We start from the raw sequence: 18,933 nt of genomic DNA, 5'->3' as shown, positions 1-18,933 counted from the left end.
AAGCCAACCTGGTTGAAACCTCTGAGATCTAAGTGAATAAATAATAATTTTATGTACAGCTGTTGTCCTTTTCACTAGCACCCAAACAGTCCCCCCACTTGTTGTACTGACCCACTGGGCAAAAACTGGTTCAATCAACATTGCTTCCACATAATTTCAACAAAACTATTCAATGTGATGACGTTGAATCAACGTGGAAAACTGATTGGATTTGCAAAAAGTCATTAACGTAAGGGAATTTCGTATATTTTTTCACCCAGATTTTAACCTAAATCCAATTAAATTGTTTGGTTTATTTCACGTTGAATTCACGTTAGTTGACAACTCAAATGTAAATCAAAACTAGACGTTGAACTGACGTCTGCACAGTGGGGACCCAGTAACTCTAGTGTTTGACCTCTGACCTTCCCTCTAAATCTGTAAGCAGATTATGACCACAAGTTGTTTTTCATTTCATTCATTTTTCAAGGTTTAAAGTTTATAAGCAGCTCTGTCTGAGGACTCCATTCTTCCTGATGATGTAGTAGAGTAGAATGCCTAAAGGAGGAATGAGTCCTGATTAGAGTGATTAAAACCAGCCCAGGTCTGAACTGTGGAGGCTGGTACAAGCTAGTGTGTGCGGTGTGTGTGTGTGTACAGGCTGGAATCAGAGGCAGGCTTCAGAGGGAGGTACAGAGACAGGGTATATGGGCTGTAAGGGGAGGTACAGCGGTAACAACTATTATTGTAGACTCTAATGTCCGGCCACCACAGCCCACGTCTGGTGGAGGATTGTGGGTAATTAACAGAGCGATCAATAGCCTCAAGAGGAGAGTTTATCAACCACTACTCCAGATAGATAGGGAGATGAGAAACAAACACAATATCATTATCCTTCTGGTGTGGATAGTGTTTGGTTGACATAAACCTGATAGGAACAAGATAATCATTCCTCCAGTGAGAGAAAGGCATTATTTTTCCTGAATATCTACAATGTGAAACATCAAATCAAGGGAGCCAATCTGAAATTAGAAATGTAATGTTCGCACCTCGTAATTTTGATGCTATTATTTTTTGCAGCTTTCGCACCAGTAAAGGAATCGGCTACTCTGCACATTTCGTGGGCAACTGTCTGATCGTGACATCACTGAAGTCTAAAGGCAAAGGCTTCCAGCACTGTGTCAAGTATGACTTTCAACCTAGGAAGGTAAGAGATGCTTTGACGGACGTCACTGTGCTTGCTTAATTGTACCATCTCAAACCGATACCAGAACCCAGGACCTCTGCCTTGCAAACACACACGACCGCCCTCCTGAAACGTTCTTAGCCACTTGCGCCACCGAAAAGTTAGCAGTTCGGCCGTGCAAGTGGAGACAACAAGGGTGACCAGGTTTAATCTGTTACCCTGGTAGTGATCAATGGTCAGTGTGGTTACACCAGCCTACAGGTCACATAGCTGATGATCAGTAGAGGGCTTATGTAGCAGTGTGCAGGTCCCAAATGTGAGTGATGGTGTGTTGAGGTGCTGCTGATTAGAATAGGATCATCAGTCTGCTGCTCTATAGGACTGTGTTGATCTTGTCAGAATGTTATGGATGAGGCCTGACCACCAGCCTGTTGCTATGTGGGTACTATCAGGAAAACCCATTAATGATCTCTTTGGTCATATGTATCAAGCGCTTTAGGCTGTTTTTAAACAGCCAACCTACCCAAATTTCAGCAGGTATTGTGCAAAAAACCCACTTCAGAGCAACAAAAAAACTAATCTGACTGTCCACACAGAGGTCGCATATGGAGGATCGGGTTTGTATCAGGTTTGAGATCCACATATGGAGGTGGTATAAATTGGAAGTCAAAAGATGAGATTCCATGTGGTTTTGTGCTGTTTACACATTAGAGAAAAGATCAGATAGGAATCAGAAATGCAAATAATTGGCAAAAGATCTGAATTGGGCTAGGAGTAGGAGTGCTGAACTAGGATCAGTGCTGATCTAGGATCCATGTAATCTTATTCATTGTGATCTAAAAGGCTTAATCAATCCTAAATCAGCACTGAGATGATTGATGCATACAGCCTCTGGTATCTAACAGTGACATCATCTTAATAAAACTTTAGAACATCTTTACAGCAAACTTAGTATAACTGTGGTTTGGAAAAGGCAAGTTGTGTATGGAGTACTGAATTCTGCTGTGTTGGTACAGTATATGACACAATAGATCATATACAATGTGGGCAGTTTGACTTTATTAACAGATCATCAGGGACAGAAAATACAGCGCAATTGTTAGGATAGACAAACATCTGTCACAACAAAACACTCCTCCCTCCCTCTCCTCCTCCTCCCCTCCCTCAAAAAGTTTGGGCTCCGCATGTGGATCTCAATATACCCCAGACTTCTGTCACCACTAGACTTGGCCAGCACTGCTATCAGAAGCCTAGCCAGTAGCAGACAGTGTCTCCGGTGTCCTCAGACCAGGGAGAGAGACCTGCTCTGTTTAACACTCCCACAGCTGGGTGCACAGTGAGATGAGCTGAGAGTATATAGAGGGAGTGTATTGTAGCTTGGGATGTCTGACACCCTACCTGTCTCTGTCCCAGTAGAGATAGCAAGCTGGCTCAAGGCTCAAGGCTGCTCTCAGACAATTACAGCCTTCGGTTAAACAGCTGTCAGAAACCATGGTGTGTCTGACATGGCACCCTATTCTGTACATAGTGCAACACTATGTACGGAATTAAGTTCACCCTCTTGTCCGCTCCTCTCTGCACAAGGTCAATGTTTCTATTAGTGAAGTCATCAGTGATCTTCATTAAAGTAGAGGGCAGACTTTGATCTAAAGATATCCTCAAATCAATTATCTGCTCTCCTGGTGATTAAAAGTGATCTTAAAGGGGGCATTGCCTCTTAATAGTCAACTGGAGTAATCTGATCCACTCTGCCATAGTCCTGTTAATTATGTGTTTAAATCCTTTTGATCTGCAGTAGATCAACATAGTGAGGGTTGCAGCTGGAACTGCTTCATTTAAAACTTTAAATTGAGATGATCCGTTTACAGGTTAGATTTTCATATGTATCAGAGAACCGCCTTGTGGATAACTGTATGGTCTGTAATAGTGTGTTGTCTATACCAATGCCGAATGTATGGATAACTGTATTGTCTGTAATACTGTGTTGTCTATACCAATGCCGAATGTATGGATAACTGTATGGTCTGTAATACTGTGTTGTCTATACCAATGCCGAATGTATGGATAACTGTATTGTCTGTAATACTGTGTTGTCTATACCAATGCCGAATGTATGGATAACTGTATGGTCTGTAATACTGTGTTGTCTATACCAATGCCGAATGTATGGATAACTGTATGGTCTGTAATACTGTGTTGTCTATACCATGCCGAATGTATGGATAACTGTATGGTCTGTAATATTGTGTTGTCTATACCATGCCGAATGTATGGATAACTGTATGGTTTGGAATACTGTGTTGTCTATACCATGCAGAATATATGGATAACTATATCATCTGGAATACTGTGTTATCTATGCTATGCAGTAGGCCTGTGTAATACTGCTATTGTCTCAGCAATATGTATGAGATCAGAGCTACTGAATCACATGATCCTATTTGGTCTCTAGATGATCTGGGTGACTGAAATGCATCCACAATAGGCTGTGTTTAAAACCCTGTTCATACAGTGGGATTGAATGGGTTGTAGTTTCTAGTGTTATTATGTGTGGAGCTGCATGCACACGCACACACTATCTCTCTCTCTCTCTCTCTCTCTCTCTCTCTCTCTCTTTCTCTCTTTCACTCACTCACTCACTCACCCACTCACTCACTCACTCACTCACTCACTCACTCACTCACTCACTCTAACCCTCTCTCTCCTCTCTGTGTTTCAGTGGTACATGATCAGCATCGTCCATATCTACAACCGCTGGAGGAACAGTGAGATCCGTTGCTATGTCAACGGTCAGCTGGTCTCCTATGGCGACATGGCCTGGCACGTCAACACCAGCGACGTGAGAATGCTCCTCATTGCTGATTGATTGGTTGATTGAAGCTTGATTGATTGACTGACTCTCCTGTCACTGCTCCTTCCTGTTGTGAGCCCTATGCAAGGTCGTGTTCAGGCACATTTTGAACAGTTTTGAAACATTTCTTATTGGAAGTGGAGGTATTACCTGTTTTTCACTCCGTTTTCCCCTGTTTTCTTCCCCACTGAACACGGCCTTGGTGGTAGTAATATTTGTGGTTGTGATGGTTGTGGCTGTGATATTTGTGGTTGTGATGTTTGTGGTTGTGATATTTGTGGCTGTGATGTTTGTGATGTTTGTGGTTGTGATGTTTGTGGCTGCAAATGCAGCATTTGATCATCTGCCACAGTTTGAAATCATCAGAGCCAAGATTGCGTCCCAAATGGCACCCTATTCTCTATATGGGCCCTGGTCAAAAGTAGTGCACTATAAAGGTAATAGGGTGCCATTTGGGACACAGCCAGAGATGCATAAATCTTTTGTGGTGCTCATTGAGTTTCAGCGCTGTGAGAGAGTTTACTCCTGGGAGCAGAGCTGCGTTTTCAAAGCTTCCATTTGAATAACCATTTATCAGGGAGATGTTTGAAGAGAGGAAGGCCGTAGAAGAAGAGACAGGAAGGGAGGATGACAAATTGAGAGAATAGCTTCATGTAATGTGGGAGAAAGATGAAGGCTGCTATCTACAGAGTTAGGGCTAGATGGGGTATGTGTGGTGGATATTATTATAACCCACTTCTACAAGGCAGGGGTTACAGGTACAGGTTTATAAGGACAGACACACACACACTATTGGCTCTGGTCAAAGGTAGTGCACTAAATAGGGAATAGGGTGCCATTTGGGATGCAGGCCTAAGTGTCTGTCAGCCTTCCTTCCTCTCTGAGTAGCAATCTATTAGAGGCCCTGTGACTCATGCGCTCTCATAATTATCCTATTTGCCCATTCAAAAGCTGTCATCAGTTTTTTTTGTCTGTTAATTGCTCTGCTACTCCGCTGTCTTTGAAGATGTGCTGGATGTGTTAAAGGACATGACCCTATCCTCTCATCTCCGTCTCAGTGTCCGTATAATGGCCCTAACCATTTCCCAGAACAATATACAGTGGGGAAAAAAAGTATTTAGTCAGCCACCAATTGTGCAAGTTCTCCCACTTAAGAAGATGAGAGAGGCCTGTAATTTTCATCATAAGTACACCTCAACTATGACAGACAAATTGAGGAAAAAAAATCCAGAAAATCACATTGTAGGATCTTTAATGAATTTATTTGCAAATTATGGTGGAAAATAAGTATTTGGTCACCTACAAACAAGCAAGATTTCTGGCTCTCACAGACCTGTAACTTCTTCTTTAAGAGGCTCCTCTGTCCTCCACTCGTTACCTGTATTAATGGCACCTGTTTGAACTTGTTATCAGTATAAAAGACACCTGTCCACAACCTCAAACAGTCACACTCCAAACTCCACTATGGCCAAGACCAAAGAGCTGTCAAAGGACACCAGAAACAAAATTGTAGACCTGCACCAGGCTGGGAAGACTGAATCTGCAATAGGTAAGCAGCTTGGGAGCAATTATTAGGAAATGGAAGACATACAAGACCACTGATAATCTCCCTCGATCTGGGGCTCCGCGCAAGATCTCACCCCGTGGGGTCAAAATGATCACAAGAACGGTGAGCAAAAATCCCAGAACCACACGGGGGGACCTAGTGAATGACCTGCAGAGAGCTGGGGCCAAAGTAACAAAGCCTACCATCAGTAACACACTACGCCACCAGGGACTCAAATCCTGCAGTGCCAGACGTGTCCCCCTGCTTAAGCCAGTACATGTCCAGGCCCATCTGAAGTTTGCTAGAGTGCATTTGGATGATCCAGAAGAGGATTGGGAGAATGTCATATGGTCAGATGAAACCAAAATAGAACTTTTTGGTAAAAACTCAACTCGTCGTGTTTGGAGGACAAAGAATGCTGAGTTGCATCCAAAGAACACCATACCTACTGTGAAGCATGGGGGTGGAAACATCATGCTTTGGGGCTGTTTTTCTGCAAAGGGACCAGGACGACTGATCCGTGTAAAGGAAAGAATGAATGGGGCCATGTATCGTGAGATTTTGAGTGAAAACCTCCTTCCATCAGCAAGGGCATTGAAGATGAAACGTGGCTGGGTCTTTCAGCATGACAATGGTCCCAAACACACCGCCCGGGCAACGAAGGAGTGGCTTCGTAAGAAACATTTCAAGGTCCTGGAGTGGCCTAGCCAGTCTCCAGATCTCAACCCCATAGAAAATCTTTGGAGGGAGTTGAAAGTCTGTGTTGCCCAGCGACAGCCCCAAAACATCACTGCTCTAGAGGAGATCTGCATGGAGGAATGGGCCAAAATACCAGCAACAGTGTGTGAAAACCTTGTGAAGACTTACAGAAAACGTTTGACCTGTGTCATTGCCAACAAAGGGTATTTAACAAAGTATTGAGTAACTTTTGTTATTGACCAAATACTTATTTTCCACCATAATTTGCAAATAAATTCATTAAAAATCCTACAATGTGATTTTCTGGAATTTTTTTTCTCATTTTGTCTGTCATAGTTGACGTGTACCTATGATGAAAATTACAGGCCTCTCTCATCTTTTTAAGTGGGAGAACTTGCACAATTGGTGGCTGACTAAATACTTTTTTCCCCCACTGTAGATAGAGAGAGTTTGGACATTGTGGTTTATGTTTGAATGTTTTAAATATATCCCTCTTTGTGTCATTGTACAGAGCTATGATAAACCCTATTTTCTCTCTCTGTGTCCCTGATCCTCTCCTCTCCCTTCTCTCTGTCTTCTCTCTCTCTCTCTCTCTCTCTCTCTCTCCCCCCTCCCTCTTCTCTCCCGCTACAGAGCTATGATAAACCCCTTGCTCTGTGTGCCCGTGTACTGACCCTCTCCTCTCCCTCTGCAGAGTTATGATAAGTGCTTCCTGGGTTCGTCAGAGACAGCTGATGCTAACAGGGTGTTCTGTGGTCAGCTGGGGGCCATCTATGTGTTCTCTGAGGCTCTCAACCCAGCTCAGATATTTGCCATTCATCAGCTGGGAGCGGGCTATAAGGTACGTACTGGGTTGACTGAATTAGGGTACTGATATGTTAGGTTAGGATAGGATTAACTTTAATGGTACATGCACACAGCCTGCTACACCTATCAATCTGTGAAATCAATGCTGCTTGCTACAGTTTCCTGTTTCCTGCTACCTGGTGTCTCTATCCAAAGAGATATTCTTGAATGTGTCCTGTGTCCTAACACTGTATACACTGCATGCACAGTGTTCTGTTCCCTGGCTGTCCCTTAAACTATGGTTTGGACTGTTAAACAGACCCATAGTTAGTCATAGCCTGTCTCATCCAGTCTCTCAGGAGACACCAACAGACAGGGCAGTCTAACAGGGTATAGGAGACACCAACAGACAGGGCAGTCTAACAGGGTATAGGAGACACCAACAGACAGGGCAGTCTAACAGGGTATAGGAGACACCCACAGACAGGGCAATCTAACAGAGTATAGGAGACACCAACAGACAGGGCAGTCTAACAGGGTATAGGAGACACCAACAGACAGGGCAGTCTAACAGGGTATAGGAGACACCAACAGATAGGGCAGTCTAACAGGGTATAGGAGACACCCACAGACAGGGCAATCTAACAGGATATAGGAGACACCAACAGACAGGGCTGTCTAACAGGGTATAGGAGACACCCACAGACAGGGCAGTCTAACAGGGTATAGGATACACCAACAGACAGGGCAGTCTAAAAGGGTATAGGAGACACCAACAGACAGGGCAGTCTAACAGGGTATAGGAGACACCCACAGACAGGGCAGTCTAACAGGGTATAGGAGACACCAACAGACAGGGCAGTCTAAAAGGGTATAGGAGACACCAACAGACAGGGCAGTCTAACAGGGTATAGGAGACACCAACAGACAGGGCAGTCTAACAGGGTATAGGAGACACCCACAGACAGGGCAGTCTAACAGGGTATAGGAGACACCAACAGACAGGGCAGTCTAACAGGGTATAGGAGACACCCACAGACAGGGCAGTCTAACAGGGTATAGGAGACACCAACAGACAGGGCAGTCTAAAAGGGTATAGGAGACACCAACAGACAGGGCAGTCTAACAGGGTATAGGAGACACCCACAGACAGGGCAGTCTAACAGGGTATAGGAGACACCCACAGACAGGGCAGTCTAACAGGGTATAGGAGACACCCACAGACAGGGCAGTCTAACAGGGTATAGGAGACACCCACAGACAGGGCAGTCTAACAGGGTATAGGAGACACCCACTCCCGTTGTTACTGGTTTTTATGTGTATGTCCTGTCTGCATGTATTAGTGGAGCTGCCAGAGAGAAGCTGGCTGTAGAGACCTGCAGACTGAGCCTACTCTACCAGGTCCCAGGAGGTTGTTAACTAGCGATCCTGGGATCATAATAGTCCCGGTGTGTGTCTGGTCTACTGAGCCTGGTCTACTCTGCTTGTTATCTCAGCTATCTACATCTCTTCACGAGACAGAGGCTCCACTATTTCAGTGTAGGTCTCATCTATTTCATTGTAGGTCTCATCTCTCGCCATCTGAATCATCATGTCTGTTTTATTTTATTTATTTTTATTTCACCTTTATTTAACCAGGTAAGCCAGTTGAGAACAAGTTCTCATTTACAACTGCGACCTGGCCAAGATAAAGCAAAGCAGTGCGATAAAAACAACAACAACACAGAGTTACATATGGAATAAACAAAACGTACAGTCAATAACACAATAGAAAATCTATATACAGTGTGTGCAAATGTAGTAAGTTATGGAGGTAAGGCAATAAATAGGCAATTTAGTATTAACACTAGAGTGATAGATGTGCAGAAGATGATGTGCAAATAGAGATACTGGGGTGCAAATCAGCAAAATAAATAACAATGTAAATAACAATATGGGGATGAGGTAGTTGGGTGGGCTAATTACAGATGGGCTGTGTACAGGTGCAGTGATCGGTAAGCTGCTCTGACAATTGATGCTTAAAGTTAGTGAGGGAGATAAGAGTCTCCAGCTATCGTTTAGGACCTTGAGCGTGGCTGAGGTGCACCCATGACCAGCTCGGAAACCAGATTGCATAGCGGAGAAGGTACGGTGGGATTCGAAATGGTCGGTGATCTGTTTGTTAACTTGGCTTTCAAATACTTTCGAAAGGCAGGGCAGGATGGATATAGTATTTGATACACTGCCGATTTTGCAGGTTTTCCTACTTACAAAGCATGTAGAGGTCTGTAATTTTTATCATAGGTACGGAATCTAAAACAAAAATCCAGAAAATCACATTGTATGATTTTTAAGTAATTAATTTGCATTTTATTGCATGACATAAGTATTTGATCACCTACCAACCAGTAAGAATTCCGGCTCTCACAGACCTGTTCGTTTTTCTTTAAGAAGCCCTCCTGTTCTCCACTCATTACCTGTATTAATTGCACCTGTTTGAACTCGTTACCTGTATAAAAGACACCTGTCCACACACTCAATCAAACAGACTCCAACCTCTCCACAATGGCCAAGACCAGAGAGCTGTGTAAGGACATCAGGGATAAAATTGTAGACCTGCACAAGGCTGGGATGGGCTACAGGACAATAGGCAAGCAGCTTGGTGAGAAGGCAACAACTGTTGGCGCAATTATTAGAAAATTGAAGAAGTTCAAGATGAAGGTCAATCACCCTCGGTCTGGGGCTCCATGCAAGATCTCACCTCGTGGGGCATCAATGATCATGAGGAAGGTGAGGGATCAGCCCAGAACTACACGGCAGGACCTGGTCAATGACCTGAAGAGAGCTTGGACCACAGTCTCAAAGAAAACCATTAGTAACACACTACGCCATCATGGATTAAAATCCTGCAGCGCACGCAAGGTCCCCCTGCTCAAGCCAGCGCATGTCCAGGCCCGTCTGAAGTTTGCCAATGACCATCTGGATGATCCAGAGGAGGAATGGGAGAAGGTCATGTGGTCTGATGAGACAAAAATATAGCTTTTTGGTCTAAACTCCACTCGCCGTGTTTGGAGGAAGAAGAAGGATGAGTACAACCCCAAGAACACCATCCAAACCGTGAAGCATGGAGGTGGAAACATCAGTCTTTGGGGATGCTTTTCTGCAAAGGGGACAGGACGACTGCACCTTATTGAGGGGAGGATGGATGGGGCCATGTATCGCGAGATCTTGGCCAACAACCTCCTTCCCTCAGTAAGAGCATTGAAGATGGGTCGTGGCTGGGTCTTCCAGCATGACAACGACCCGAGACACACAGCCAGGGCAACTAAGGAGTGGCTCCGTAAGAAGCATCTCAAGGTCCTGGAGTGGCCTAGCCAGTCTCCAGACCTGAACCCAATAGAAAATCTTTGGAGGGAGCTGAAAGTCCGTATTGCCCAGCGACAGCCCTGAAACCTGAAGGATCTGGAGAAGGTCTGTATGGAGGAGTGGGCCAAAATCCCTGCTGCAGTGTGTGCAAACCTGGTCAAGACCTACAGGAAACGTATGATCTCTGTAATTGCAAACAAAGGTTTCTGTACCAAATATTAAGTTCTGCTTTTCTGATGTATCAAATACTTATGTCATGCAATAAAATGCAAATTAATTACTTAAAAATCATACAATGTGATTTTCTGGATTTTTGTTTTAGATTCTGTCTCTCACAGTTGAAGTGTACCTATGATAAAAATTACAGACCTCTACATGCTTTGTAAGTAGGAAAACCTGCAAAATCGGCAGTGTATCAAATACTTGTTCTCCCCACTGTAGGTCTGTAACAGTTTGGATCTAGAGTGTCACCCCCTTTGAAGAGCCGTAGCAAAATGCTTATTGAAATTCTCGATTATCGTAGATTTATCGGTGGTGACAGTGTTTCCTAGCCTCAGTGCAGTGGGTAGCTGGGAGGAGGGGCTCTTATTCTCCATGGACTTTACAGTGTCCCAAAACCTTTTGGAGTTAGTGCTACAGGATGCAAATTTCTGTTTGAAAAAGCTAGCCTTTGCTTTCCTAACTGATTGTGTATATTGGTTCCTGACTTCCCTGAATAGTTGCATATCGCGGGGGCTGTTCGATGCTAATAAAATACGCCACAGGATGTTTATGTGCTGGTCAAGGGCAGTCAAGTCTGGGGTGAACCAGGGGCTATATTTGTTCTTAGATCTGAATTTTTTGAATGTAGCTAGAAGAGGGATGTATCTCGCCTCTCATCACTCCTCGGTGTCTGTGGCTGTTCATTCATTATTCACTCCTCCGTTGAGAGGACATTCCTGATTTCCTGATTAATAACATACCAATCGATGATGCATTGATTGACTAATTGAGCTCCTCTCTCACCTGCCATCCTTAATGGATTGGTTACATTAAGACTGAGTGACTCAGTTATCGATCAGCAACATGTTCCATTAATATATGAATATGACACTACTGCTGCTGCTGAGGTATGGATGGCACCTCCAGTTTAGTAGATGAATGAGCTGTCATGATACCATACCTTATCACATCTCTCTTCTCTCTCTTCTCCCACTCTGTCTGTCCCTATCTCTCTCTCTCTCTGCCTTTCTCCCCATCTCCCTTTCTCCTCTCCCTCTCTCTGTCTCTGTTTCTCTCCCTCTATCCCTATCTCTGTCTATCTCTCTATTACTCCCCTCTCTGTAGAGTACGTTTAAGTTTAAGTCAGAGAGTGACATCCACCTGGCGGAGCACCATAAGCAGGTCCTGTATGATGGGAAGCTGGCCAGCTCCATCTCCTTCACCTACAACGCCAAGGCTACCGACGCCCAGCTCTGCCTGGAGTCATCGCCCAAGGAGAACACCTCCATCTTCGTCCACTCACCCCACGCCCTTATGCTACAGGTTAGTCTCACTACATGTTCTTATCCAGGTACAGATGCCGTCAAATATATTGGCACCCTTGCACTTTACAATGGAGTGCAATGGAGGTCAATTATCTGTTTTCTCTTTTTAAAACGGATAGAATTTTTACCCAAAAGTTTTTTCAATTTCAACTTATTTTAGAAGAAATAGTGAATTGTGCAAGGGTGACAATATATTTGACCGGTAACTGTAAGTCTCACTCCATATGCTTATAAAACAGGTTAGTCTCACCCCATGTCCTTTTAATACACGTATGATTAAGTTATAGTAAAATAACACTGTATTGTTCCCTGGTAGGATGTGAAGGCCATAGTGACCCACTCCATCCACAGTGCCATCCACTCAATAGGAGGGATCCAGGTGCTGTTCCCTCTCTTCTCCCAGCTGGACTACCATCAACCCAACGCCCAGCACAACTACCAGCACCATGAGACCCAGCTGGAGACTACCGTTTGGTGAGTACAGGAAATTTCTGACATCTTCAAGCGAGTGTCCGAGTCTTCTACTATGAGAATGTTGAGAATCAACTTTCTAATTTACCCCTCCCTGCTGATCCTTGTCCTGAAGGTCCAGTGTTGTCCTTGTCAGAGCGTCCCACTGAGCCCTGCGCCAATCAGAGCTCTGCCATAATCCTGATTTAGCTCAGTGACAGAGACCACACTGGGGAGACACACACACAGCAGCTCAGACCCAGGCACTGCAGTGCCTAGGGCCCTCTATCTGGTGCAGCCAGGGGCTAAGCCTGCTGGGTAGTGTTCCATCCCATCCCATACCAGCCCAGCCAAGCCAGCTAGTGAACTCTGAATGACTGTAGTGGTTCTGCTGCCTGTTCCAGTGAGTTTACCTCTAAACTAACTGATGAGTTAGCCTTAACGCAGGGATGCAAAGTTAGGACCCAAACATATGCTATGTGATGTGTGATTAACTCTACAATTTAAGATTTACAGATTGTCCTACTAAATTGTGAACGTAAATTCAATCAAGCAGTTACTCTATAAATGAGGAATGCATTTACTCAAATCAACTAACAGATTTATTAGTCACGAATGAATTAACACTCAATTACAGTGTACATTAAATACATTATACAGAATAAAACAGAGTAAACATCTATCACAAATAAGATTTACGTGCTTACATCTCTGAGAGAAAAAGTCTAATGTGTGTCTGTACACACATTGAGCTTGCAAACAAAGTCTTGATGAACCAAAAGAGACTCCGACCTTTTATCCTTGGAAAAACAGAAACTCACCTAAATTTAAATTTCTTTGCACTTTTCTGGGGGGAAACAAAAGGAAGGACATCACACTCGGATTCTAATCTAATTATCAAACTCCTAAATGTTAGTGTAACGACAGGACACCAGGAAGCTGCCCATCTGATAAGCGATCAGCCCATCATACAATTCTGACCAGTCTTTCTGAAAAGACATCAATCAGAACACGTACAGTACAACAAGACATATCAAACTGTTGAGCTCTTGAAACAATCCAAATATGACAATAATCCATTCACGAGGTCAGGTCCAATTTTTATCACTTTCAGACTTGAGGGCGGCGGGAACCAAATGGAGTCTCCTGTACTTCGTAGAAATGTCCCGCCCAGGGCTGCAGGTACGAGTAAGGATGTACCTCGCTCTTTGAAATGGTAAAACATGGTTATTTCTCTAGATTTAATAAACTACAGGACAAAATACAAACCCTCCAAACCAAAAAGGCCTGTGGTGTTGATGGTATCCTAAATGAAATGATAAAATATACAAACCACAAATTCCAATTGTCTATACTTAAACTCTTTAACATCATCCTGAGCTCTGGCATCTTCCCCAATATTTAGAACCAAGGACTGATCACCCCAATCCACAAAAGTGGAGACAAATTTGACCCCAATAACTACCGTGGGATATGCGTCAACAGCAACCTTGGGAAAATCTTCTGCATTATCATTAACAGCAGACTCGTACATTTCCTCAGTGAAAACAATGTACTGAGCAAATGTCAAATTGGCTTTTTACCAAATTACCGTACAACAGACCACATTCACCCTGCACACCCTAATTGACAAACAAACAAACCAAAACAAAGGCAAAGTCTTCTCATGCTTTGTAGATTTCAAAAAAGCTTTTGACTCAATTTGGCATGAGGGTCTGCTATACAAATTGATGGAAAGTGTTTTTGGGGGAAAAACATACGACATTATAAAATCCATGTACACAAACAACAAGTGTGCAGTTAAAATTGGCAAAAAACACACACTTTTCTTCCACAGGGCCGTGGGGTGAGACAGGGATGCTGCTTGAGCCCCACCCTCTTCAGCATATACAGTGCATTCGTAAATTATTCAGACCTCTTCACTTTTTCCACATTTTGTTACATTACAGGCTTAGTCTAAAATGGATTTGAAAAAAATAATTCCTCATCAATCTACACACAATACCCCATAATGACAAAGTAAAAACAGGTTTTTAGAAATTTTTGCGAATGTATTCAAAATAAAAAACGGAAATACCTTATTTACATAAGTATTCAGACCCTTTGCTATGAGATTCGAAATTGAGCTCAGGTGCATCCTGTTTCCATTGATCATCCTTGATGTTTCTACAAATTGATTGGAGTCCACCTGTGGTAAATTCAATTGATTGGACATGATTTGGAAAGGCACACACCTGTCTATATAAAGGTCCCACGGTTGACAGTGCATGTCAGAGCAAAAACCAAGCCATGAGGTTGAAAGAATTGTCCGTAGAGCTCCGAGACATGATTGTGTTGAGGTACAGATCTGGGGAAGGGTACCAAAACATTTCTGCAGCATTGAAGGTCCCCAAGAACACAGTGGCCTCCATCATTCTTAAATGGAAGAAGTTTGGAACCACCAGCTGGCTGGGCCAAACTGAGAAATCGGGGGAGAAGGTCCCTGGTCAGGGAGGTGACCAAGAACCCGATGGTCACTCTGACAGAGCTCCACAGTTCCTCTGTGGAGATGGGAGAACCATTCAGAAGGACAACCATCTCTGCAGCACTCCACCAATCAAACCTTTATGGTAGAGTGGCCAGACGGAAGCAACTCCTCAGTAAAAGGCACATGACAGCCCGCTTGGAGTTTGCCAAAAGGCACCTAAAGGACTCTCAGACCATGAGAAACAAGATTCTCTGGTCTGATGAAACCAAGATTGAACTCTTTGGCCTGAATGCCAAGTGTCACGTCTGGAGGAAACCTGGCACCGCTCATCACCTAGCTAATACCATCCCTACGGTGAAGCATGGTGGTGGCAGCATCATGCTGTGGGGATGTTTTTCAGCGGCAGGGACTGGGAGACTAGTCAGGATCGAGGGAAAGATGAACAGAGCAAATTTCTACAAATCTGTTTTTGCTTTGTCATTATGGGGTATTGTGTGTAGATTGATGAGGGGAAAAAACGATTTAATCCATTGTAGAATAAAGCTGTAACATAACAAAATGTGGAAAAAAGTTATGGGGTCTGAATACCTTCCGAATGCACTGTATATCAACGAATTGGCGAGGGCACTAGAACAATCTGCAGCACCCGGCCTCACCCTACTAGAATCTGAAGTAAAATGTCTACTGTTTGCTGATGATCTGATACTGTCAAGGCCTACAGCAGCACCTAGATCTTCTGAACAGATTATGTCAGACCTGGGCCCTGACAGTAAATCTCAGTAAGACAAAAATAATGGTGTTCCAAAAAAAGGTCCAGTTGCCAGGACCACAAATACAAATACACCATTGCCCTAGAGCACACAAAAAACTATACCTACCTCAGCCTAAACATCAGTACCACAGGTAACTTCCACAAAGCTGAGAACGATCTGAGAGACAAGGCAAGTAGGGCCTTCTACGCCATCAAAAGGAACATCAAATTCAACATCCCAATTAGAATCTGGCAAAAAATACTTTAATCAGTTATAGAACCCATTGGCCTTTATGGTTGTGAGGTCTGGGGTCCACTCACCAATCAAGAATTCACATAATGGGACAAACACCAAATTGAAACTATGCATGCAGAATTCTGCAAAAACATCCTTTGTGTACAATGTAAAACACCAAATAATGCATGTAGAGCAGAATTAGGCCGATACCCGCTAATGATCAGAAAAGAGCCGTTAAATTCTACAACCACCTAAAAGTAAGAGATTCCCAAACCTTCCATAACAAAGCCATCACCTACAGAGAGATTAATCTAGAGAAGAGTCCCTTAAGCAAGCTGGTCCTGGGGCTCTGTTCACAAACAGACCCCACAGAGCACCAGGACATAAACACAATTAGACCCAACCAAATCATGAGAAAAATATAATTACTTGACACATAGGAAAGAATTTACCAAAGAACAGAGCAAACTGGATTGCTATTTGGCCCTAAACAGCGAGTACATAGTGGCAGAATACCTGACCACTGTGACTGACCCAAAATTAAGGAAAGCTTTGACTATGTACATACTCAGTGAGCATAGCCTGGCTCTCAAGAGAAGACAGGCTATGTGCACGCTGCCCACAAAATGAGGTGGAAAAATGAGCTACACTTCCTAACCTCCTGCCAAATGTATGACCATATTAGAGACACATACAGTATTTCCATCAGATTACACAGACCCACAAAGAATTAGAAAACAAGTCCAATATCTATTGGGTGAAATACCAGTGTGCCATAACAGCAACAAGATGTGTGACCTGTTGCCACAAGAAAAGGGCAACCAGTGAAGAACAAACACCATTGTAAATACAATCCATATTTTTGTTTATCTATTTTACTTGCTTTGGCAATGTAAACATATGTTTCCCATGCCAATAAAGCCTGTTGAATTTTATTGAATTAATGCCATGAATCGTGATTGACCACACGCTGTGCTGGTGCCAGTCAGTTGCAGATGCAGTCTGTATACAGAGTCTAAGAAGGTCATAATCTCTCCCCACTACACTGGCTCTTGTCCTGTAGAGCTGTGCGCTCATCACTGTGTCCTTGTGATGTGTCTGGACCTGGAGAGAGTCCCTCTGGAGGATGGGAGGAAAGCGGATTAGCGAGTGTCAGAGAGAGCCTCTGTCATACTGCCAAGACACAGTCACTCTGCCAGGACAGGCTTTAACTGAGGGACCCACTACAAAGAGAGTAACTGACCCCAATGCAGCAGTAAACAGCTCCTCCACTTCTTCTCAGAGGACACCATGTCTTTAGGATTAGAGACTGATAAAAGGACTAGGAGATGAGCCGGGGCTAGAAGATGAGGTTTGGAGCTGGGGCTAGGAGATGAGGCTGGGGCTAGGAGATGAGGCTGGGGCTAGGAGAGAAGGCTGGGGCTAGGAAATTAGGCTGGGGCTAGGAGAGAAGCCTGGCGCTAGGAGATGAGGCTGGGAGCTGGGACTAGGAGAGAAGCATGGGGCTAGGAGATGAGGCTGGGAGCTGGGACTAGGAGAGAAGCATGGGGCTAGGAGATGAGGCTGGGAGCTGGGACTAGGAGAGAAGCATGGGGCTAGGAGATGAGGCTGGGAGCTGGGACTAGGAGAGAAGCATGGGGCTAGGAGATGAGGCTGGGAGCTGGGACTAGGAGAGAAGCATGGGGCTAGGAGATGAGGCTGGGAGCTGGGACTAGGATAGAATGCTGGGGCTAGGAGATGAGGCTGGGAGCTGGGACTAGGAGAGAAGGCTGGGGCTAGGAGATGTGGCAGGGAACTGGGGCTAGGAGAGAAGGCTGGGGATAGGAGATGTGGCAGGGAACTGGGACTAGGAGAGAAGCATGGGGCTAGGAGATGTGGCAGGGAACTGGGGCTAGGAGAGAAGGCTGGGGATAGGAGATGTGGCAGGGAACTGGGGCTAGGAGAGAAGGCTGGGGATAGGAGATTAGGCTGGGAGCTGGGGGGTTAGGAGTCTCCAGTCTCCAGCTAATTGCTGACTTCCTCAGAAGATGACCTTGAATTAGCTTATCCTCTGTCTGTCCCTCTGTCTCTCTCCCTATCTCCAATTCTGCTACTGCCTTATATAATTTCCCCTTTCGACTACCTGACTGGTAGGATCTCAGAGGAACAGGGTTCACGCCTAGAGATGGTACAGGAGCATCTACACTGCTGAGACACAGACAGCCCTAGGACCACCATATTGTAGGATGTAATGATGGTATTACACAGTAGAGGAGCACTTTATCTACATTTTGACACATTTGGCTTTTTATGTACACACTCCTGCACACCTCCTGATGTGTGTCCGTGTCCTTATAAACCTGTGTGTATGTGTGTTGCAGTGCCACCCTCCTGGTGTTCCTGGTTGACCTGTTGAAGAGTTCGGTGGCGATGCAGGAACAGATGCTGGGAGGGAAAGGATTCCTTGTAATCGGGTTTCTGCTGGAGAAGGTAGAAACTCTAACCTAAACCCTATAGCACACTGGTGATAAGGCATGGACTCTTTGTCATCTTCCATAGTTTTGTATGTACAATCGTGGTCAAAAGTTTTGAGAATGACACAAGTATTCATCTTCGCAAAGTTTGCTGCTTCAGTGTTTTTAGATATTTTTGTCAGATGTTACTATGGTATACTGAAGTATAATTACAAGCATTCCATAAGTGTCAAAGGCTTTTATTGACAATTACATTAAGTTTATGCAAAGAGTCAATATTTGCAGTGTTGACCCTTCTTTTTCAAGACCTCTGCAATCCGCCCTGGCATGCTGTCAATTAACTTCTGGGCCACATCCTGACTGATGGCAGCCCATTCTTGCATAATCAATGCTTGGAGTTTGTCAGAATTTGTGGGTTTTTGTTTGTCCACCCGCCTCCTGAGGATTGACCACAAGTTCTCAATGGGATTATGGTCTGGGGAGTTTCCTGGCCATGGACCCAAAATGTCGATGTTTTGTTCCCCGAGCCACTTAGTTATCACTTTTGCCTTATGGCAAGGTGCTCCATCATGCTGGAAAAGGCATTGTTCGTCACCAAACTGTTCTTGGATGGTTTGGAGAAGTTGCTCTCGGAGGATGTGTTGGTACCATTCTTT

The 18,933-nt window shown here is 44.3% G+C and overlaps 1 protein-coding gene across 2 annotated transcripts in view; it reads left to right on the top strand.

Moving 5' to 3' along the window:
• The window catches only part of LOC311101415 (neurobeachin-like), a gene marked incomplete at both ends in the record, with an annotated part of 295,001 nt that overhangs the window by 78,665 nt on the left and 197,403 nt on the right, over positions 1–18,933 (top strand). For both annotated transcript variants that reach the window (XM_084142549.1, XM_084142550.1), the window contains 6 exons: positions 1,060–1,186; positions 3,885–4,004; positions 6,956–7,102; positions 11,719–11,916; positions 12,235–12,392; positions 18,185–18,293. In XM_084142549.1, coding sequence (XP_083998675.1) covers positions 1,060–1,186; positions 3,885–4,004; positions 6,956–7,102; positions 11,719–11,916; positions 12,235–12,392; positions 18,185–18,293 — 859 coding nt within the window. The remainder of the gene's footprint in view (positions 1–1,059; positions 1,187–3,884; positions 4,005–6,955; positions 7,103–11,718; positions 11,917–12,234; positions 12,393–18,184; positions 18,294–18,933) is intronic.

The sequence above is a fragment of the Coregonus lavaretus genome (assembly GCF_964263955.1).
Source record: "Coregonus lavaretus genome assembly, chromosome: 26".
In the NCBI taxonomy this organism is placed as follows: Eukaryota; Metazoa; Chordata; class Actinopteri; order Salmoniformes; family Salmonidae; genus Coregonus; species Coregonus lavaretus.
Note: the sequence above shows the minus strand (reverse complement) of the source record. Positions and strands in the feature narration are given on the sequence as shown.